Source organism: Esox lucius, chromosome 24 (assembly GCF_011004845.1).
Source record: "Esox lucius isolate fEsoLuc1 chromosome 24, fEsoLuc1.pri, whole genome shotgun sequence".
Classification (NCBI taxonomy): Eukaryota; Metazoa; Chordata; class Actinopteri; order Esociformes; family Esocidae; genus Esox; species Esox lucius.
In genome coordinates this window covers 2,063,207-2,086,792 of record NC_047592.1, presented here as the reverse complement: position 1 = coordinate 2,086,792, position 23,586 = coordinate 2,063,207, and the positions used below count along the sequence as shown (strand labels likewise).

At 41.6% G+C, this 23,586-nt stretch overlaps 1 protein-coding gene across 1 annotated transcript in view; it reads left to right on the top strand.

Annotated features, from left to right (window-relative positions):
* Positions 1–23,586, top strand: part of LOC106023985 (high affinity immunoglobulin gamma Fc receptor I-like) — a 76,384-nt gene that overhangs the window by 1,417 nt on the left and 51,381 nt on the right. Inside the window, exon 2 of the mRNA XM_034290758.1 lies at positions 778–1,022. Within this exon, the coding sequence (XP_034146649.1) occupies positions 926–1,022 (97 nt within the window). The 5' untranslated portion in view covers positions 778–925. The remainder of the gene's footprint in view (positions 1–777; positions 1,023–23,586) is intronic.

The following is a 23,586-nucleotide window of genomic DNA, read 5'->3' as shown; positions in this document are numbered from 1 at the left end:
TGTATCATTGAGTATCCGTATCATTGAGTCTCCGTATCATTGGGTCTCCGTATCATTGAGTCACCGTATCATTGAGTCACCGTATCACTGAGTCACCGTATTATTTCAAGTCCAAAGTCCAAATTAGGCAATACCTCAGATATGTGTTGTTCTGGATTTTCTTTCAAAAGGTGTATTCAGTTTGTCTTGTATAATTACCCCAGTGCCTTGTTGCATATGGAATGCATATTTAAGGAATAGTTTATTCTGTTTAGATCCTTATCAATCAAATCACAGAGAATTAAAAATGACCAAAAGTGCAGACCAAAAGCTATGAAAGTTCTAGAAAGATTCCATATCGAGGAATGATCAAAGATGCCTTTCAGTGTGTCTTCGGTAAGAAGAAAAATATATCGGTCTGGAGCCCGAAGTTCTATAAACGTTTTTTAATTTTTCTGGTCCATTCCTCAACAACCTTTTGGATGAAGGTGCACACTAAGTGGTTACACCATCAGCCCCAAGGGTCTTCAGAGACAGAAGTTCTCCACTGGGATTCCCTGATGACTATCTGTGGGAGAGGTACAGGTTCAGTAGAGTACTTTTGTAAACGCTTTGTGTAGAATCTGACCACCTTCATCCACAGGGTGGTTGAGGAATAGGCATGCCATAGTTGTGCAACTCGCTGGCCATTAGATGCACTGCTTATATAGGCCAAATCTCAAATCGCATACTTGCATACCTGTGTTGTTCAGGTGGTGGTACATGTTTAATTACTTTATTTCTTTCTGTGTTGCACAGGGGTCATGTGATCCTGGAGAGCCCCGCCCTTCCTGTGACTGAGGGACATTCTGTGATTCTGAACTGCAGATACAAGAAAGGTCCCTCTAACCTCACAGCAGATTTCTACAAAAATGGATCCTTCATCAGGACTGAGACTAATGGAGGGATGACCATCCCTGCAGTTAACAAGTCAGATGAAGGACTTTACAGCTGTAGACACCCTGAACTAGGAAGATCCCCAGAGAGCTGGATGACTGTGACAGGTGAGAATATGAATTAGGAGAATCACCAGATAGATGGATGACTGTGACAGGTGAGAATATGAACTAGGAGAATCACCAGATAGATGGATGACTGTGACAGGTGAGAATATGAACTAGGAGAATCACCAGATAGATGGATGACTGTGACAGGTGAGAATATGAACTAGGAGAATCACCAGATAGATGGATGACTGTGACAGGTGAGACATTATGGTTATTTTAAATACTCTTTTAATATAACTGAATTTAAATGTACATGTAATATCAACATGTTGAGTCAGCTGTATCATCGGATGGATACTGGATATTTATCAATAGTTTGACCAGAACTATCAATATCTATATAAATCAAACGTATTATATAAAGGCATTTTCCCATCAGCATTTTTTTCAGATACCCAGTCTGGAACCCCATGGAACAAGCAACAACTAAATCAATACTCTTGTATTAGAACTGTACATTTCCTGATCAATAAATTTGATCAGGACTTGCTGATAGTTCTTTCTTGTTTTGTAAGCTGCCACCCCCTCCACCTCCAACCCCACCCCCTCTCCCTCCCCTCCATCTCTCCTCCTCCCTCTGTCTGTGTCTGGGATGGTGGCTGGTGTCTCCATCTCTCTGGTCATTCTACTGGTCCTGTTCTGGTACCGCAAGAGGAACAAAGATGTAAAGTCTGATCCTAGAGACGTGACATTTGAATCTACAGATGTGACACATGAAGTTAGAACCAAACTGGACCAAGAATCCAGGAGAAGCAGAGGTAGACCGACACACAGACTGACAGATGAACAGACAGACAGACAGAACGACACACAAACAGACAGACATATTACATTTACCATCCTTGTTGGGACTCCTAGCATTATTCCACTTCCAAATCAATAATTTTTATCCTAAACTTAAAGGGATAGTTTGGCCAAAATTAATATTTGGGTAAAAGCTCACTTAAAGACACAGTAATTTTTTTAAAACAATCCATTATTCAGCTCTGTCCCAGTCCGTAACTAGCATCATTAGTATCGTCCAAATTCATGAATGAAAACAACTCTAAAACACTCCAAACTATGACTAGTGGGGTCATTTAACTGAAAGAACATGACAATATTGTGTTCATCGAAATAAAGTTTTTGCCATAGAAATCTAATTTCAAATAAACTGGTACTTCCTGTGTTTTCCGGTCAGTTTTGTTCACAACTGAATCAATCTATGCGTGCTATTGGGAAGAGGAGGTGTATACGCCACAGTAAACAAAAGGTAATATTCGCTAGCTAGAAAGCAACTTACCTATTTCATTGTTGATATTCACCTTGGACAGTCACACTTGATTTTCTTGAGAGGGAAAGGAAATCCCCAACCTTTGCCCAGAATATCCAGAGGCATTGTGTTCTGTGTGTATTATAACATAACAATCAGAAGTGTTACTTACAATCTGTCTTGACTCCGCGGGTTGAAATGGGTAACTTGATGGAATTGCATTCGCCTTCAGTCCTCTTCTAAGTAAATTGTTTCTCGCATACTCGTATGTCTCGTTTGTGAAGTTGCTTCTTTCATTCTCCCACATCATGGTAATTTAGGTCAATAATCCATAATTTACACAACTCTGGATTAAGATATGGCAACGAGTGAAACCTCAAGTCTCCTCTCCCACTTCCATTGCACCTTTCTTGGCAAACAAAACATGACCACGGCAATTTTCACAATGACAAATATAATGCTGAAGTCCACAGACGAAAAGGGTCCAGCAAGGCAAAGTTACCGATCTTTGCATAGCTTGTTGAGGTTAAGGTTCACCTTGATGACATCATTGCCGAAGAACAGAAGCTGTGTGTGGTGGCTAGAGGAAATAGTTTGCTAGTTCCTGATTGAATTCACCCATTTCCGTCATCTGTTTCATCAAAATACAGTTTTAAAAAATTTATGGTGGCGTGACAGATTACTGAATATAGCTAGAAGTGTTTTGGATTGTTTTCCACTTACAGTGCAGCTTTGGTATAGTGCAGTGTTTCTCAACCCTGCTCCTGGACGCCCCCCTGCCCTGCATGCTTTAGATCTCTCCCTGCCCTAACATACCTGATGTAGCTCATGACGGACTTGATAATGAGCTGATCATTTGAATCAGGTGAATCAGGAGAAGGGGCGCCCAGATTGCGAAACACTGGTATAGTGGGACACACTGTTTCCATTCATCAATTTGAACAATGCTAAACATGCTAATTACAGATTGAGACAAAGCTGAATAATGGATTGTTTTAAAAAATCTGCCTTCAGGAACAACTCAGGGTAAGTGGACTTTAAGAAAAATATGAATTTTGGCCAAACTATCTCTTTAATTCCCAACCACTGACCCTAATTCTAACCCCTAACCTTTATTGTAAACCTAAATAGTCTTTTTTCCTATTGGGACCAGCGGTATGTCTTAACAAGAGACTTTTTCATCTTGTTCAACCCTGGTGGAAAAAACACTGTTTAAATTTGTGTTTAATACCTTTACTGTGCTGTCGGCTGGGTCAATCTAGAAATACCACAGTTTGGGTTATTCTGACTTCTCTGTGTCTCTGTTTATGGATCCAGTGGTCTCTGGTCCAGGTGATGTGACCTATGCGGACATCAACCATAAGAGACAAAACAGGAAGAGAGGTAGGATGACAGACATTAATGAGAGAAAATGTTTATTACATTTTCAATATTTGTTTTCATTGACCAGACAAGGAATAATACAACAATGAAGTAACATCTATACCTTATACTTGTCCACCAATCTAACAGTTTCTGAGGAAACTGTCCCATGGTCTTGTGACGTATCTGTGGAATGTTTGATAGGATGAGTAGTTTGCTTTTACCAGGAACTCTAGTTACGGTTAGGGTGTGTGTTATGGATGATGTCGCATGTTGTATGATATTAATTACATAGAAGGCTGAATGTTATGGATGATATAGCATGTTGTATGATATTAATTACATAGAAGGCTGAGTGTTATGGATGATATAGCATGCTGTATGATATTAATTACATGGAATGCTGTGTGTTATGGATGATGTAGAATGTGGAATCTCTTCTGAAGTTGTCCATCTCCCTTTCAGATAAGCCCCTCCCACAAGGATCTGATGTAGTCTACTCCTATATAAGACCAGGTACAGCTGGAGGTGAGACCAGTCTAACAATATCTATAGTTGGAACCAGTTGATCTGACATCAGAATATATAATGTACAACCACGTTTCCAAAACAGTTGGGACGGTGCGTAAAATGCAATTAAAAACAGAGTGCAATGATGAGCAAATCATTTACAATTGAGTATTTAATTGAAAATTGTACAAATATAACATATAAAATGTTCAAACTGAAAAATTTTGTTTTATGAAAAATATATGCCCATTTTGAATTTGATGCCAGCAACATGTTTAAAAAAAGTTGTGTTTGGCAACTGAGGAGACCCATTGCTGTAGTTTTGAAAGTGAAAGGTTTTCCCATTCTTAAGGGATTTCAGCTGCTCAACAGTTTGGGTCTCCTTTCATTTCATAATGCACCAAATGTTTTCAATGGGTGACAGGCATGGACTGCAGGCAGGCCAGTTTAATACCCAGACTAATTTACTATGGAGCCATGTTGTTGTATTATGTGCAGAATGTGGTTTGGCGTTGTCTTGTTGAAATAAATAAAGCCTGGATGGCAGCATATGTCGTTCCAAAACCTGTATATATTGTTCAGCATTAATGGTGCCTCCACAGATGTGCAAGTCACCCATGCCATGTGTACTAATACACCCCCATACCATCACAGATGTTGGCTTTTGAACTGTGTATTGATATCAAGTCGAAAGGTCCCTCTACCTTTAAGCTCGGAGGACGTGGCGTCCATGAATTCCAAAAATATTTCACATTTTGATTTGTCGGACCACAGGACAGTTTTTCACTTCGCCTCAGTCCATCTTAAATGAGCTTGGGCCCAGAGAAAGTGGTGGCGTATATGGATTTTGTTTATATATGATTTGTTCTTTGCATGGTTGAGTTTTAACTTGCATTTGTGGATGCAGCGACAAACTGTGTTCACAGACAATGGTTTCTGAAGTGATCCTGAGCACACGCAGTGATGCCCACTAAAGAATCATGTTTGTTTTTAGTGCAGCGTCATCTGAAGGCCCAAAGATCACGGACATCCAATATTGGTTTTCGGTCTTGTCCATTGTGTACAGACATTTCTCTGGATTCTCTGGATCTTTTAAAGATATTATTTACTGTAGATAATGAGATCCCCAAACTCTTTGCAATTTTACGTTGAGTAACGTTATTGTATTTCATGTGTTAAATATATGTTAAATAATGTTTGTCATGTTAGGCCCAGACAGGAAACACTGAGGCAGGGACTTAACCGTTGTGATGTTTGACAGGACCCCCAGATCTCTGACTGACATGTCCCCCTCTTTCTATCCATGTCTGTCGGTTGGGCCCCAGAACTCCTAATATATTTTTTCCCCCGCTGTCACCTATCAGCAGACCTGAGGAAAGATGAACCTTTCATTCATTCATCTTCCGCTTCATCCGGGGCAGGGTCGCAGGGGCAGCAGTCTAAGCAGAGATGCCCAGACTTCCTTCTCCCCAGACACTTCCTCCAGCTCTTCCGGGGGGACACCGAGGCGTTCCCAGGCCAGCCGGGAGACATAGTCCCTCCAGCGTGTCCTAGGTCTTCCTCGGGGTCTCCTCCCAGTGGGACGGGACCAGAACACCTTCCCAGGAAGGCGTTCCGGAGGCATCCGAAACAGATGCCCAAGCCACCTCAGCTGACCCTTCTCGATGTGGAGGAGCAGCGGCTCTACTCCGAGCTCCTCCCGGGTGACCGAGCTTCTCACACATCTCTAAGGGATCGCCCAGCCACCCTGTGGAGAAAGCTCATTTCGGCCGCCTGTATCCGGGATCTTGTCCTTTCGGTCATGACCCAAAGCTCATGACCATAGGTGAGAGTAGGAACGTAGATTGACTGGTAAATCGAGAGCTTCGCCTTGCGGCTCAGCTCTTTCTTCACCACGACAGACTGATACATCGACCACATTACTGCAGAAGCTGCACCGATCCGTCTGTCAATCTCCCGTTCCATCCTTCCCTCACTCGTGAACAAGACCCCTAGATACTTACACTCCTCCACTTGAGGCAAGCACTCTCCACCAACCTGAAGTGGGCAAGCCACCCTTTTCCGACTGAGGACCATGGCCTCGGATTTGGAGGTACTGATTCTCATCCCCACCGCTTCACACTCGGCTGCAAACCGTCCCAGTGCATGCTGAAGGTCCTGGTTTGAAGGGGTCAACACGACAACATCATCCGCAAAGAGCAAAGACGATATCGTGTGGTCCCCAAACCTGACACCCTCTGGCCCCTGACTGTGCCTAGAAATTCTGTCCATAAAAATTATGAACAGAACCGGTGATAAAGGGCAGCCCTGCCGGAATCCAACATGCACTGGGAACAAGTCTGACTTACTGCCGGCAATGCGGACCAAGCTCCTGCTTCGGTCGTATAGGGACCTGACAGCCCTTAGCATAGGACCCAGGACCCCATATTCCCGAAGCACCCTCCACAGCACGCCGCGAGGGACACAGTCGAATGCCTTCTCCAAATCCACAAAACACATGTGGACTGGTTGGGCAAACTCCCATGAACCCTCAAACACCCCATAGAGGGTATAGAGCTGGTCCAGTGTTCCACGGCCCGGACGAAAACCACACTGTTCCTCCTGAATCCGAGGTTCTACTATCGGCCGTATTCTCCTCTCCAGAACCCTGGCATAGACTTTCCCGGGGAGGCTGAGAAGTGTGATCCCCCTATAGTTGGAACACACCCTCCGGTCCCCCTTCTTAAAAAGAGGGACCACCACCCCGGTCTGCCATCCCAAAGGCACTGTCCCCGACCGCCACGCAATGTTGCACAGGCGTGTTGACCAAGACAGCCCCACAACATCCAGAGACTTGAGGTACTCAGGGCGGATATCATCCACCCCCGGTGCCTTGCCACCGAGGAGTTTCTTGACCACCTCAGTGACTTCAGCCCGGGTGATGGACGAGTCCACCTCTGAGCCCTCATCCTCTGCTTCCTCAATGGAAGATGTGACGGCGGGATTGAGGAGATCCTCGAAGTACTCCTTCCACCGCCCGACGACATCCCCAGTTGAGGTCAACAGCTGCCCACCTCTACTGTAAACAGCGTTGGTAGGGCACTGTTTCCCTCTCCTGAGGCGGCGGACTGTTTGCCAGAATCTCTTCGAGGCCAGCCGATAGTCCTTCTCCATGGCCTCACCGAACTCTTCCCAGGCACGAGTTTTTGCCTCCACAACCACCCGGGCTGCAGTCCGCTTGGCCTTTTGGTACCCGTCAGCTGCCTCAGGAGTCCCACAAGCCAACCAGGCCTGATAGGACTCCTTCTTCAGCTTGACGGCATCCCTTACTTCCGGTGTCCACCACCGGGTTCGGGGATTGCCGCCTCGACAGGCACCAGAGACCTTACGGCCACAGCTCCGAGTGGCCGCTTCGACAAAGGCGGTGGAGAACATGGTCCACTCGGACTCAATATCTCCAGCCTCCCTCGGGATCCAGTCGAAGCTCTGCCAGAGGTGGGAGTTAAAGATCTCTCTGACAGGAGACTCGGCCAGACGTTCCCAGCAGACCCTTACAGTACGCTTGGGCCTGCAGAGTCTGTCCAGCTTCCTCCCCCGCCATCTGATCCAACTCACCACCAGGTGGTGATCAGTTGACAGCTCCGCCCCTCTCTTCACCCGAGTGTCCAAGACATATGGCCGCAGGTCAGATGAAACGACAACAAAGTTGATCATCGACTTGTGGCCTAGGGTGTCCTGGTGCCACGTGCACTGATGGACACCCTTATGCTTGAACATGGTGTTCGTCATGGACAAACCGTGACTAGCACAGAAGTCCAATAACTGAACACCGCTCGGGTTCAGATCAGGGGCGCCGTTCCTCCCAATCACACCCCTCCAGGTGTCACTGTCGTTGCCCACGTGGGCGTTGAAGTCCCCCAGTAGAACGATAGAGTCCCCAGTCGGAGCACTTTCCAGCACCCCTCCCAGAGACTCCAAGAAGGTCGGGTACTCTGCACTGCCGTTCAGCCTGTTGGCACAAACAACAGTGAGAGACCTATCCCCCACCCGTAGGCGCAGGGAAACGACCCTCTCGTTCACCGGGGTAAACTCCAACACATGGCGGCAGAGCTGGGGAGCTATAAGCAAACCCACACCAGCCCGCCGCCTCTCACCATGGGCAACTCCAGAGTGGTGAAGAGTCCATCCTCTCTCAAGGAGTGTGGTTCCAGAGCCCAAGCCGTGCGTAGAGGTGATCCCGACTACCTCTAGTCGGAACCTCTCAACCTCACGCACGATCTCAGGCTCCTTCCCCGCCAGCGAGGTGACGTTCCACGTCCCTAGAGCTAGTTTCCGTGTCCAGGGATCGGGTTGTCTAGGCCCCCGCCTTCGACTGCCGCCCGATCCTCTCTGCACCGACCCCTTATGGTCCCTCCTGTGGGTGGTGAGCCCACGGGAAGGTGGCCCCACATCGCTCGTTCGCGCTGAGCCTGGCCGGGCCCCATGGGGCCGGCGTAGGAGCCCCAATCCTAGGGTCACTCAGGTACTCAAACCCCTCCACCACATTAAGGTGGCAGTTCAAGGAGGGGGAAAGATGAACCTATTCGGACCTTTAATGGAAACATTTCAGGGATCAGAATCTGTCACGGTTAGGTGAGCAGCAGCGCCACCGTTCCGTGCACCTTCAGTTCCCATATCACACGAACACATCCCGGACTGTCACATGTTTCCAATCTTTCACACCAGGTCCCAATTGACATAATTTGTATGTGTTTAAATGTTTCCCCTCTGCTCCCCATGGTGTGGATCATTGTTGCTATATTGTCTGTTCGTTCAGTGGTGAGTGTTACCTGTTAAGAAGCGTTGTCGCGCTCTTTGATTTCATTCAGTCTGTAGTATAGTTTTCCGATCGTGTTCGGTTTGTTGTTTGTTTATTAAAACCCACGAATGCGATATATGCCTGCGCCTGGTTCCTTGCCAACACTACACCACACAACATCATTACAGATTCACCTTGATTCATTGACTCAGTTTTAGTTTTAAAAACAAAAACCGTGTTGGTTTAAAACACAAACAATAAAAAAACTCTTTAAATGAGCAAATACTACCATTCAAAAGTTGGGGTTCACTTAGAAATGGCTGTGTTTTCCATGAAAACATACCTGAATTGAGTTTTAATAGGAAATACAGTCACTGACAAGGTTAGAAACAATAATGTTTAATTGAAATAATAATTTTGTCCTTCAAAATGCATTCGTCAAACAATACTCCATTTGCAGCAATTACCGCATTGTAGACCTTTGTAGTTCTAGCTGTCACTTTGTTCAGGTGATCTGAAGAGATTTCACCCCATGCTTCCTAAAGCACTTCCCACAAGTGGGATTGGCTTGAATTTTGCCGGACCGTGTAAGCGGAGCCGGCCAAGAAGTGAGAATGTCTCTTACTGAGTGACTGACTGACTGACTACCCCTTGTTAAAGAGCATTAAGTTAGGTAGACCGACCCACAGATAAACAGACAGACAGACACACATATTACATTTACCGTCCTTGTTGGGACTCCAGACATTATTAAAGTTTAAAATCATTAGTTTCCTAATATTTACCTTAAACTTAATGGGATAGTTCGGCCAGAATTTATATTCGTATATTTTGCCACAGAAATATAATTTAAAATAAACTGGTACTTCCTGTGTTTTCCTGTCAGTTTTGTTCACAATTGTATCAATCCATATGTTCCTTCGGGGAGAGGAGGTGTATACATTGCAGTAAACAAAAGTTAGTTTTCGCTAGCTAGTAGGCAAGTTCCCTATTTCGACGTTGATATTCAACTCGGACAGTCAAACTTTATTTGGTTGAGAGAGAAAGGAAAATACATATGTATCATGTCTGACTCTGAATACGACCAGGAAGAATACTTTTTTCGGGGGATATAAGCTTACATGTTCTAACCAGAATACACAGAGGATGAACTGACCGAACTAGAGGCATTGACAGCAGCTGAGGAGGGGAGCGATGGATGAATCCGTTAATCCCCAACCCTTGGTCAGAATATCCGGAGGCAATGTGTACTTTGTGTATTATAACAGAGCAATCGGAAGTATTACTTACAATCAATCAATCATCTTCTTCTTCATCTTCATCTGCTTATCAGGTATCGGGTCGCGGGGGCAGCAGGGGACCCCAAACTTCCCAATAAATCAAATTTATTTTTAAAGCCCTTTTTACAACAGCAGTTGTCACAAAGTGCTTTTACAAAAACACCCGGCCTTAAACCCCAAGGAGCAAACAACAGTAGTGTTGAATTTCAGTGGTTAGAAAAAAAGTCCCTAGGAAGAAACCTAGAGAGGACCCAGGCTCAGAGGGGTGACCAGTCCTCTTCTGGCTGTGCCCGGTGAAATATTAAGAGTCCAATTGTAATAATGAATAAATGCTTGTGGGCTAAATCCAGAGTCTATTTAACTTAGATCAGGTCAGAAGCATGACCAGATGGACAAGGACAGGGACAACACGGGGGAGGGAGGAGGTGTCAGCACAGTGGCAGCTGAAATTGTCAGGTATCGTCTTGATCTGCAACACAACCAGGAGGATTTTGGACAGGGACAACAACAGGCCCCCCAAACCAGGTACTCCGCAGGTGTGGACCAGGACCTCATGTCCTCCTAAAGTTTAAAATGGGAGGAGAAATGGGAAAAATCAGAAAATGCATTCCTCATATCAACAACGATTTATAGTGGAGAAGGAGAACTTAGGGGGGAAGGAGAACTGACCCAATCCCCCAGCACAATAGTATAGGGGAGGTCCGGCGACACTGTGGCCCTACACAGAGGAGGCCCCGGACAGGGCCCAACAGGCAGGAAATCAATCCACCCACATTGCCAAGCATCAACCAAAATGACACCCACCAACCGCAACCACCCTGAATGAAGACAATCTGTCTTGTCTCTGCAGGTTTGTCTCCGTGGGTTGAACTGGGTAACTTGATGGAATCCTTTTCTAAGTAAAATGTTTCTTGCATACTTGTACGTCTCATTTGCGAAGTGGCTCCATTGATCCTCCCACATTATGGTAATTTAGGTCAATAAGCCATCATTTACACCACTCTGGATTAAGATATGGCAACGAGTGAAACCTCAAGTCTCCTCTCCCACTTCCCTTGTACCTTAGCTAACAAAACATGACCACAGCAATTTCCACAATGACAAATATAATGCTGAAGTCCACCAAAGAAAATGGGCCTGCTAGGCAAAGCTACCAATCTTCACGTAGCTTGTTGAGTTTAAAGTTCACGCCCACTTTGATGAAATTTTTGCCGAAGAACAGAAACTGTGTATGGTGGCTTCAGGAAATAGTTCGCTAGTGCCAGTTTGAAATCACCCAAGTCCTTTGGCTGTTTTGTCAGAATACAATAAAAAAAAATCTATGCTAGCAAGCAAGAGATTACCGAATGTAGTTTTCCACTTGCAATGCAGCTTTGGTATATTGGGACGCACCGTTAAAAATGTGGACAATGCTAATAATGCTAATTACTTATTGGGACAGAGCTGAATAATGGATTGTTTTAAAACATGAAGTGGACTTTTACCCAAATATGAATTTTTGCTGTAATATCCCTGAAACTCCCATCACTGACCCTAATTGTAACCCCTAATTCTTATTGTAAACCTAAACAGACTTTTTTTATTGTTTAACCCTGGTGAAAAACACATTGTTATGTTTAATACCTTTGCTGTGCTGTCGTCTGGGTCTTTGGTTCTCAACTGATTGTGTCGACTCCTCCAAGAAGATGATCTATAATCCTCAATCTAGAAATACTCCAGTTTGGGTTATTCTGACTTCTCTGTGTCTCTGTCTCTGTTTATAGTTCCTGGTGTCTCTGGTCCAGGTGATGTGACCTATGCGGACATCAACCATAAGAGACAAAACAGGAACAGAGGTAGGATGACAGACATTTTAATGAGATAATTTTTTTTCATTTTCAATATTTGTTTTCATGGACCAGACAAGGAATCATACAACAATGAAATAGGAACCTGGTTAGGTTGTATGTTATGGAAGATGTTGTACGCTATATAATTACATAGAATGCTGTGTGTTATGGATGATATAGCATGCTGTATGATATTAATTGCATGGAATGCTGTGTGTTATGGGTGATGTAGATTGTGGAATCTCTTCTGAAGTTGTCCATTTCCCTTTCAGATAAGCCCCTCCCACTAGGACCTGATGTAGTCTACTCCTATATAAGACCAGGTACAGCTGGGGGTGAGACCAGTCTAACAATATCTATAGTTGTGGAACAACGTGATCAAAGCTCAGAATGTATTATGTAAAACCATGTTTCCAAAACAGCTGGGACGGTGCGTAAAACACAACTGAAAACAGAATGCAGTGATGTGCAAATCATTTAATCCCTATTTATATTAGAAAATAGTGCAAAGATAACATATCCGTAGCACTTTATAACCACTACACATAACAAAGCATTAACAAATGAGTAGTTCATAGTTTATTCATAATTTTTAATACATTTATAAATGTTAGTAAGCTATTAATAAATAATGTAAAAATATTGTTACAACTGATTCAATTATGATACATAAGCTATATGATGATGTTTTTGGATATAGATTTTTCATACTTTAAAAATACTTTATAAGCAAGTTAAAGATGATTTATTGTGTTTAATAAAATGCAATAGTTTTCTTAAAAATTATGTTGTGTCTTAAGTTGTCATAAGTAGGGATTGTTTCAGGTTAATTTCTGGTCTTTTTGAAGCATCAGTCGGGGGTTGTTATGGATACTTAAAGCATGAACAGCCTTTGAGCCTTTGGACCATTTATAAATCCTTTATAAGCCTCACAGCTACATTTATATAGTTATAAACAGTTTGCCAACCTCTTACTACTACTTTGTTACTGATGTCATAAAGCCATAACATGGCTTTTACAACTGGTTTATTATGGCCATAATAAATCATCTTTAACTTGCTGATAAAGTATTTAGAAAGTTTGAAAAAACTATAACCAAATGCATTATTAGATAGCTTATGAAACATTATTGACTCAATTGTAACATTATTTATACACTGTTTATTAATAGCTTACTAACATTAAAGTATGTAGTAAAAATGCTTAATAAATGATGAATAAACTATTAACTAATCCATTGTTAATGGTATATTATGTGTAGTTATTATAAAGTGCTACCAAAAACATATCAAATGTTGAAACTGGGAAATGAATTGTTTTCTGAAAAATATACACCCATTTTGAATTTGATGCCGGCAACATGTTTCAAAAACATTGGGGCAGGGGCATATTTATTATCTTCTCTTCTTGCATCTTCTCCTTTCCTATTCATGTTTAATCTAGGATTTCAGCTGTTTAATAGTCTCCTTTGTGGTATTTTTCATTTTATAATGCGCCAAATCTTTTCAATGGCCGACCAGTCTGGACTGCAGGCAGGCTGGTTTAGCACCCAGACTCTTTTAATACAGAGCCATGCTGTTGTAATAAGTGCAGAATGTGGTTTGGCATTTTCTTGCTGAAATATGCAAGGCCTTCCCTGAAAATTACATTGTCTGGATGGCAGCATATGTTGCTTCCAAACTTATTGTTCAGCATTAATGATGCCTTCACAGATGTGCAAGTCACCCATGCCGTGTGCAGTAATACACCCCCATACCATCATGGATGTTGGATTTTCACCTATGCACTGATAACGAGCTGGATGGTCCCTCTCCCTTTAAGGACACAACGTAAATTGCTTTACCAAAAATTATTTCTAATTTTGATTTGTGAGACCACAGGACAGTTTTCCAATTCGCCTCAGTCCATCTTAAATTAGCTTGGGCCCGGAGAAGGAGGCAGCTTTTCTGAATCTTGTTTATATATGGTTTCTTTGCGTGGTAGAGTTTTAACATGCATTTGTGGATGAAGCGACAAACTTTGTTCACAGACAATGGTTTTCGTAAGTGTTCTTGAGCCCATGCTCAATTGTCTGTTTTTAATGCAGTGCCACTTGAGGGCCCGAAGATCACGGCCTTCCAATAGTGGTTTCTAGCTTTGTCCCTTGCGTACAGAAATGTCTCCAGAATATTCTCAGAATATTGTAATGATATTATGTACCGTAGATTATGATATTAACAAACTCTGCAATTTTACATTGAGAAACTGCGCAGTCTTTCACAGAGTGGTGAACCCCTCGTCATCTTTACTTCTGAAAGACTCATCCTTTCTGGGATGCTCTTTTTTTTTATATTAACCAACTTTTCCAGTCTTTTGTTGGTATTCTGTATTCTGTCTTTATTTCCATTTTACACAGCATCCCAACCCAACCTAAATAATGTTTTTCATGTTAGGTCAAAACAGGAAACAGGGTTGTATGTAATGAATGTAATGTATTTAATATGTTAAATATATGTTATATAATGTTTGTCATGTTAGGACCAGACAGGAAACAGGGATGTATGTAATGAATTTAATGTATTTAATATGTTAAATATATGTTATATAATTTTTGTCATGTTAGGCCCAGACAGGAAATACTGAGGCAGGGACTTAACCATTGTGACATTTGACAGGACCCCCAGATCTCTGACTGACATGTCCCCCTCTTTCTATCCAGGTCAGTCGGTTGGACCTCAGATCTCCTAAAATAACTGCCCCCCTGGTGTCACCTGTCAGCAGACCTGAGGAAAGATGAACCCATTCAGACCTTTAATGGAACCATTTCAGGAATAAGAATCACCTTTATTCATTAACTCAGTTTTTAGTTTTAAAAACCAAAACAGTACTGGTTAAAAAATAACAATAAAAAATCCTTTACATGACTAAATGCTGAGTACAAATGTAATGGATCTCTATTGGCAGCTACCAGAAAACCATGGCAACTATGGGAGACGCATGTGCGCACACACACACACACACACACACACACACACAAATGCATACACACATTCAGACAATGACCATTGCACCCTGCAACTTCATGTTAATCTGTGGTTGTTGTCACCTCAGTCCATCTCTCATCTCTGTTCTCTGTTCTCTCCCTCCATCCTTTTTCACACCTCACTTAAGACACAGCTGCATTGTGACCTCCTCTACCTTGAATGCCATCAAAGCATCAGCAACAGAGGTGTGACATTTCCATGAGACAGTTAGTCTGGGGTTCATTCAGACACTAGTTGGTAGTAGTTGACCAGTCTAGTAGTAATTGTAGGTTTATGTACATTACCAAGACCAGTCTGGTAGTAGTTGTAGGTTTATATACATTACCAAGACCAGTCTGGTAGTAGTTGTAGGTTTTATACAGTAAGACCAGTCTGGTAGTAGTTGTAGGTTTTATACAGTAAGACCAGTCTGGTAGTAGTTGTAGGTTTTATACAGTAAGACCAGTCTGGTAGTAGTTGTAGGTTTTATACAGTACCAAGACCAGTCTGGTAGTAGTTGTAGGTTTTATACAGTATCAAGACCAGTCTGGTAGTAGTTGTAGGTTTTATACAGTACCAAGACCAGTCTGGTAGTAGTTGTAGGTTTTATACAGTACCAAGACCAGTCTGGTAGTAGTTGTAGCTTTTATACAGTACCAAGACCAGTCTGGTAGTAGTTGTAGGTTTTATACAGTATCAATACCAGTCTGGTAGTAGTTGTAGGTTTTATACAGTACCAAGACCAGTCTGGTAGTAGTTGTAGGTTTTATACAGTACCAAGACCAGGCTGGTGGTAGTTGTAGGTTTTATACAGTACCAAGACCAGTCTGGTAGTAGTTGTAGGTTTTATACAGTACCAAGACCAGTCTGGTAGTAGTTGTAGGTTTTATACAGTACCAAGACCAGTCTGGTAGTAGTTGTAGGTTTTATACAGTAAGACCAGTCTGGTAGTAGTTGTAGGTTTTATACAGTACCAAGACCAGTCTGGTAGTAGTTGTAGGTTTTATACAGTATCAAGACCAGTCTGGTAGTAGTTGTAGGTTTTATACAGTACCAAGACCAGTCTGGTAGTAGTTGTAGGTTTTATACAGTACCAAGACCAGTCTGGTAGTAGTTGTAGCTTTTATACAGTACCAAGACCAGTCTGGTAGTAGTTGTAGGTTTTATACAGTATCAATACCAGTCTGGTAGTAGTTGTAGGTTTTATACAGTACCAAGACCAGTCTGGTAGTAGTTGTAGGTTTTATACAGTACCAAGACCAGTCTGGTAGTAGTTGTAGGGTTTTATACAGTACCAAGACCAGTCTGGTAGTAGTGGTAGGGTTTTATACAGTACCAAGACCAGTCTGGTAGTAGTTGTAGGTTTTATACAGTAACCAAGACCAGTCTGGTAGTAGTTGTAGGGTTTTATACAGTACCAAGACCAGTCTGGTAGTAGTTGTAGGTTTTATACAGTACCAAGACCAGTCTGGTAGTAGTTGTAGGATTTTAAACAGTAACCAAGACCAGGCTGGTAGTAGAAGGGCTGTGAGTGGCTGTTTATGGTTGATGATTTTAGTCTCCTGGCTGTAGTGTGAATACATATCTTTGTATATTTGTTTGTGTATTGTAGTGATAGGACTGGCAACATAGGAGGTATAGGTTCAGATGTCAAAGGTTAATTCAGTGAAAACAAAACCTAGCTAGCTAAGTGAAACTCAGGTGGTCCATGTCCACATTGACCAAGGTGTTAACAAAGTCTTATAAAATAGTGGTTTTCTCACGTGGTTTAACTTTTGGCCCAGTATACCCTATACTGATTATTGTCATATCCCATAATATGGGAACGCCTTAACAAAGACCCTTTGATGTGAATTATTTTATAACCGCTTATAGAGTTTGTGTAAGAGTGACAGCCAAAGTCCTGAAAGCAAGATTTTTTGTAAAATAAAAATCTTCCTTCAAACAACTGTTCTTAAAAAAACATCATTACTCGTAAAATGTAATATGACCTTCGTTTTCTTGTTTTTAACTGTTTTGTTCTGTCAGGTGTTTTGATGTTTTATGTGGAAGTGTAACAGCTGTGTGATGAACAAATTCACAAAAGATAAACATTACAAAAGAGTTAAGCAATATGAATATTAATTATGTAACTATAATAGTGGGATACGCTGGCTATTTACATTTCCTCCAGTAAGCACTTCGTCTCATCGTTATTCCACCTTAATGGGTAGGATATATCGAGACTAAATGTACAGCCATAGCCTACAATTAGCACAGTGCTTCTCAGATGAATGATTATCAATGATGATGAAAGTGATTTGTAATTGATTAAATGCAATCCGTTACTCATCAACCCAATTAGCCCAATTGGATAGACAGAAGGGAAATCCTACTGCATCCTTCATTAATGTTTAGCCACTCTGCTGTTAAGCATTGTGCCCTGTGCTGTTGCTTACCTGATTATTGGAAACTATCACACCTGCCTGATAGTATGAACTAATTTGTTACTGGACTCAATTCAGGAGGAGGAAATAATACTTCATTATTTATTTTCCAACAGTTTCAACTATTTAAGCCGGTACACATTTAAGCCAGAACGCACATTTGGGTTGAAGTGTACCACCTTGTGGACATTTGGAGACATTGCAACATATTTCATATCTGGTTTCCACCCCTCAGTGGAACAGATGGACAAACTGCCACCCAGTCAATCAGTGATTGGCTGTTGACCCTCACCCTAAACACTGTTTCTAGGTCCTGATTGGTCAGCTGGCCTGATCCCTGCTCTCACATGGTTATTGAGGGCCTCAGTTTGGGTCCATCCTGTGTTCCTCTTTACTGTCCTGTGTGACTCAGTTAGTAGAGCGTGGCCCTTCCAGTGCCTCGGTTGTGGGTTTGAATCCAGAGTGGCCAACGTGTAAAAAGTATGAACATGTTTCCTTTCAGTGTTGTGGAACAGACTGGATTAGATGATAGTGATGATAATGTCATGGTGGTGGTGGTGAGGACCATGTATTTGTTGGGCATAGTTTTAAGGTGTTCAGTGTGTCAAACAGAGAGCAGTGTTAGATGTCTGAGGATGTGGTTAACAGCCAGACACTGAAAAACAATAAGTCCTGTTGTGTGTCTCTGTTGTGTCTCTAGCTGTTTCTCACTTTGGCTTTTTGTCTCTAGCTGTCTCTGTTTCACTTTGTCCTTTTGGGTCTCTCTTTCTCTGTGTTTCTGTTCTGTTTCTCTGTGTATAAAAATGTCTGTTTGTCGGTTTCTCTGTGTATGAAATTGATATATCTATTCCTCTGTCTGTGTATAAAATGTGTCTGTTTGTCGGTTTATTTGTCTGATTTTCCATCGATGTTCTCACCTCTTGCACCATTTCAGAGCCTGGTCTGAGCGGAAGTGTGAATGTAGCCACCCCCGTGTGTATGTGTGTGTGTGTGTGTGTGTGTGTCTCATCTGAGAGGTCTAGATTTACATGAAAAGGTTATGGTTATACAATGAAGAGTTCAAAGACTTACGGAACAACCCTAAGATATGGAAATCACCTGTCTTCTATCAAGTAAGAACCTAGTTAACTTCTTTATTGTATGTTTGGCTTAATATCTGTAGGAATTAATGTGTTTATTGTTTAATTTGTGTATTGTTTAATATACAGTACACAATATATATGATTTAATGTCTGTTTAGCGTAATATCTGTAAGATTAAATATTTGTATATCTTAATATCTGTATAGTATATAATATCTGTATAGTATGTGAATCATTTTATATCAGTGTATTTGTATATGTGTATAGCTTAATGTGTGTATGATTTAATATCTGTATAGGTTAACAGCTGTATGGTTTATTATTTATGGTTTAATACATGTTCACATCATGTACTATAGTGATAGTTTATCTTCATGTTCACATCCTGTACTATAGTGATAGTTTATCTTCATGTTCACATCATGTACTATAGTGATAGTTTATCTCCATGTGTTCACATCATGTACTATAGTGATAGTTTATCTCCATGTGTTCACATCATGTACTATAGTGATAGTTTAACTCCATGTTCACATCATGTACTATAGTGATAGTTTATCTCCATGTGTTCACATCATGTACTATAGTGATAGTTTAACTCCATGTTCACATCATGTACTATAGTGATAGTTTATCTCCATGTTCACATCATGTACTATAGTGATAGTTTATCTCCATGTTCACATCATGTACTATAGTGATAGTTTATCTCCATGTTCACATCATGTACTATAGTGATAGTTTATCTCCATGTTCACATCATGTACTATAGTGATAGTTTAACTCCATGTGTTCACATCATGTACTATAGTGATAGTTTATCTTCATGTTCACATCCTGTACTATAGTGATAGTTTATCTCCATGTTCACATCATGTACTATAGTGATAGTTTATCTTCATGTTCACATCCTGTACTATAGTGATAGTTTATCTCCATGTTCACATCATGTACTATAGTGATAGTTTATCTCCATGTTCACATCATGTACTATAGTGATAGTTTATCACCATGTTCACATCATGTTCTATAGTGATAGTTTATCACCATGTTCACATTATGTACTATAGTGATAGTTTATCACCATGTTCACATCATGTACTATAGTGATAGTTTATCTCCATGTTCACATCATGTACTATAGTGATAGTTTATCACCATGTTCACATCATGTACTATAGTGATAGTTTATCACCATGTTCACATCATGTACTATAGTGATAGTTTATCTCCATGTTCACATCATGTACTATAGTGATAGTTTATCTCCATGTTCACATCATGTACTATAGTGATAGTTTATCACCATGTTCACATCATGTACTATAGTGATAGTTTATCACCATGTTCACATCATGTACTATAGTGATAGTTTATCTCCATGTTCACATCATGTACTATAGTGATAGTTTAACTCCATGTGTTCACATCATGTACTATAGTGATAGTTTATCTTCATGTTCACATCCTGTACTATAGTGATAGTTTATCTCCATGTTCACATCATGTACTATAGTGATAGTTTATCTTCATGTTCACATCCTGTACTATAGTGATAGTTTATCTCCATGTTCACATCATGTACTATAGTGATAGTTTATCTCCATGTTCACATCATGTACTATAGTGATAGTTTATCACCATGTTCACATCATGTTCTATAGTGATAGTTTATCACCATGTTCACATTATGTACTATAGTGATAGTTTATCACCATGTTCACATCATGTACTATAGTGATAGTTTATCTCCATGTTCACATCATGTACTATAGTGATAGTTTATCACCATGTTCACATCATGTACTATAGTGATAGTTTATCACCATGTTCACATCATGTACTATAGTGATAGTTTATCTCCATGTTCACATCATGTACTATAGTGATAGTTTATCTCCATGTTCACATCATGTACTATAGTGATAGTTTATCACCATGTTCACATCATGTACTATAGTGATAGTTTATCACCATGTTCACATCATGTACTATAGTGATAGTTTATCTCCATGTTCACATCATGTACTATAGTGATAGTTTAACTCCATGTGTTCACATCATGTACTATAGTGATAGTTTATCTTCATGTTCACATCCTGTACTATAGTGATAGTTTATCTTCATGTTCACATCCTGTACTATAGTGATAGTTTATCTCCATGTTCACATCATGTACTATAGTGATAGTTTATCTTCATGTTCACATCCTGTACTATAGTGATAGTTTATCTCCATGTTCACATAATGTACTATAGTGATAGTTTATCTCCATGTTCACATCATGTACTATAGTGATAGTTTATCACCATGTTCACATCATGTACTATAGTGATAGTTTATCTCCATGTTCACATCATGTACTATAGTGATAGTTTATCAACATGTTCACATCATGTACTATAGTGATAGTTTATCACCATGTTCACATCATGTTCTATAGTGATAGTTTATCACCATGTTCACATCATGTACTATAGTGATAGTTTATCACCATGTTCACATCATGTACTATAGTGATAGTTTATCTCCATGTTCACATCATGTACTATAGTGATAGTTTATCACCATGTTCACATCATGTACTATAGTGATAGTTTATCACCATGTTCACATCATGTACTATAGTGATAGTTTATCTCCATGTTCACATCATGTACTATAGTGATAGTTTATCTCCATGTTCACATCATGTACTATAGTGATAGTTTATCACCATGTTCACATCATGTACTATAGTGATAGTTTATCACCATGTTCACATCATGTACTATAGTGATAGTTTATCCCCATGTTCACATCATGTACTACAGTGATAACAGTTGATTATGGATTTTACATGTTTTATTATTATCTTTTCTTGTTGTTATAATGTTAGAAACTTGTATTTATATAAAATCTAGAAAAACCCTTTGATAAGAACTACAGTAGGGAGAACAAGTATTTGATACACTGCCGATTTTGCAGTTTTTCCCCCTTACAAAGCATGTAGAAATCTGTAATTTTTATCATAGGTACTCTTCAACTGTGTCCAGGGATCAGGTTGTCTAGGCCCCCGCCTTCGACTGCTGCCCGATCCTCTCTGCACCGACCCCTTATTGTCCCTCCTGTGGTTGGTGAGCCCACGAGAAGGCGGCCCCATGGGGAAAGCCCCGGCCACCAGGCGCTCGCGTACGAGTCCCAAGCCCGGGCCTGGCTCCAGGGTGGGGCCCCGGCTGCGCCATATCGGGCAACGTCACGGAACTCAAAATTTGTTGCATCGCAAGGCAAAGCTCTCGATTTACTGGTCAATCTACGTTCCTACTCTCACCTATGGTCATGAGCTTTGGGTCATGACCGAAAGGACAAGATCCCAGATAAAGGCGGCCGAAATGAGCTTTCTCCGCAGGGTTGCTGGGCGATCCCTTAGAGATAGGGTAAGAATCTCGGTCACCCGGGAGGAGCTCAGAGTAGAGCCGCTGCTCCTCCACATCGAGAAGGGTCAGCTGAGGTGGCTTGGGCATCTGTTTCGGATGCCTCCGGAACGCCTTCCTGGGAAGGTGTTCTGGTCCCGTCCCACCGGGAGGAGACCCCGAGGAAGACCTAGGACACGCTGGAGGGACTATGTCTCCCGGCTGGCCTGGGAACGCCTCGGTGTCCCCCCGGAAGAGCTGGAGGAAGTGTCTAGGGAGAGGGAAGTCTGGGCATCTCTGCTTAGACTGCTGCCCCCGCGACCCAGCCCCGGATAAGCGGAAGATGATGATGATGATGAATCTTCAACTGTGAGTGATGGAATCTAAAACAAAAATCCAGAAAATCACATTGTATGATTTTTAAGTAATTAATTTGCATTTTATTGCATGACATAAGTATTTGATAGATCAGAAAAGCAGAACTCAGTATTTGGTACAGAAACCTTTGTTTGCAATAACAGAGATCCTACGTTTCCTGTAGTTCTTGACCAGGTTTGCACACAGTGCAGCAGGGGTTTTGGCCCACTCCTCCATACAGACTCCCCGATACGCATGAACACATCCAGCAATCCAGATCCCAATCACCAGAATACTAAACACCTGTGTCCAGTTTCATTCCCTATTTAACCTGTGCTCTGCCTCCACTCCAGTGTGAGGTATTGTTCGTAGTGGACCTGCCAAGCCTTTGTATAGCTCGCGGTAGTTGCCTTTTTGACTCCCAGCCTGTTGTTCTCTTCCCTCCTGTTCCCGTCCTATCTCCCTATCCAGAAACCTGCGTCCTGACCTGTCTACCTGCCCCTGGATTCTCCTCCCGCCTAACCCGGCCTGTGTTGTTGTCTTTGCGGACAGATCACCCTGTATACTGACCTGCCTGCCTGCTTCTGGTTTTCTCCTCTCTGTCGACTCCTGCCTGTGCCTTCGCCTTCGAGGACTGATCTCCTGGTTACCGAAACTACCTGCCCGTCTTTACCGTTCTTGCTCCTGCCTACTCCATTGTACAACAATAAATCGACAGTTGCACTTCTGCAATTGGATCCACAACACTCCGGTCTCGGTGTCCATTACAAGATTTTTGGGATTTTTGTTTTAGATTCCGTCTCTCACAGTTGAAGTGTACCTATGATAAAAATTACAGACCTATACATGCTTTGTAAGTAGGAAAACCTGCAAAATTGACAGTGTATCAAATAGTTGTTCTCCCTACTGTAGTTAACCTGGAGTTGTCACAATGGTATACATCAAACCCAGAAGGGGCCTTGGCCCAGTGTGGTGAACCACAGGACAACTACGATGATGGACCTCCCATAGCAGGAGAAGAACTAGACCCTCCTGTTTCAGTTCTTTGTATTTTGTATATTTGTATAATTTGTATAACCATAACAACTGTCTTGATTGTCAGTGTTTGATTCAGGTGTAACTTATTTAAAGTAACTGTAACTTCTTGGTACTTAATAAGATCCAGGATGTTTTTAATATGTAATAAATGCATTATTTTAATAAATTAATTATTTCTGTTTGTATTGTCCCTGATGGGACAAAAGGGAGGAATTGTGGAAGATTCATTTATTACCATATCCTTATTTATCCA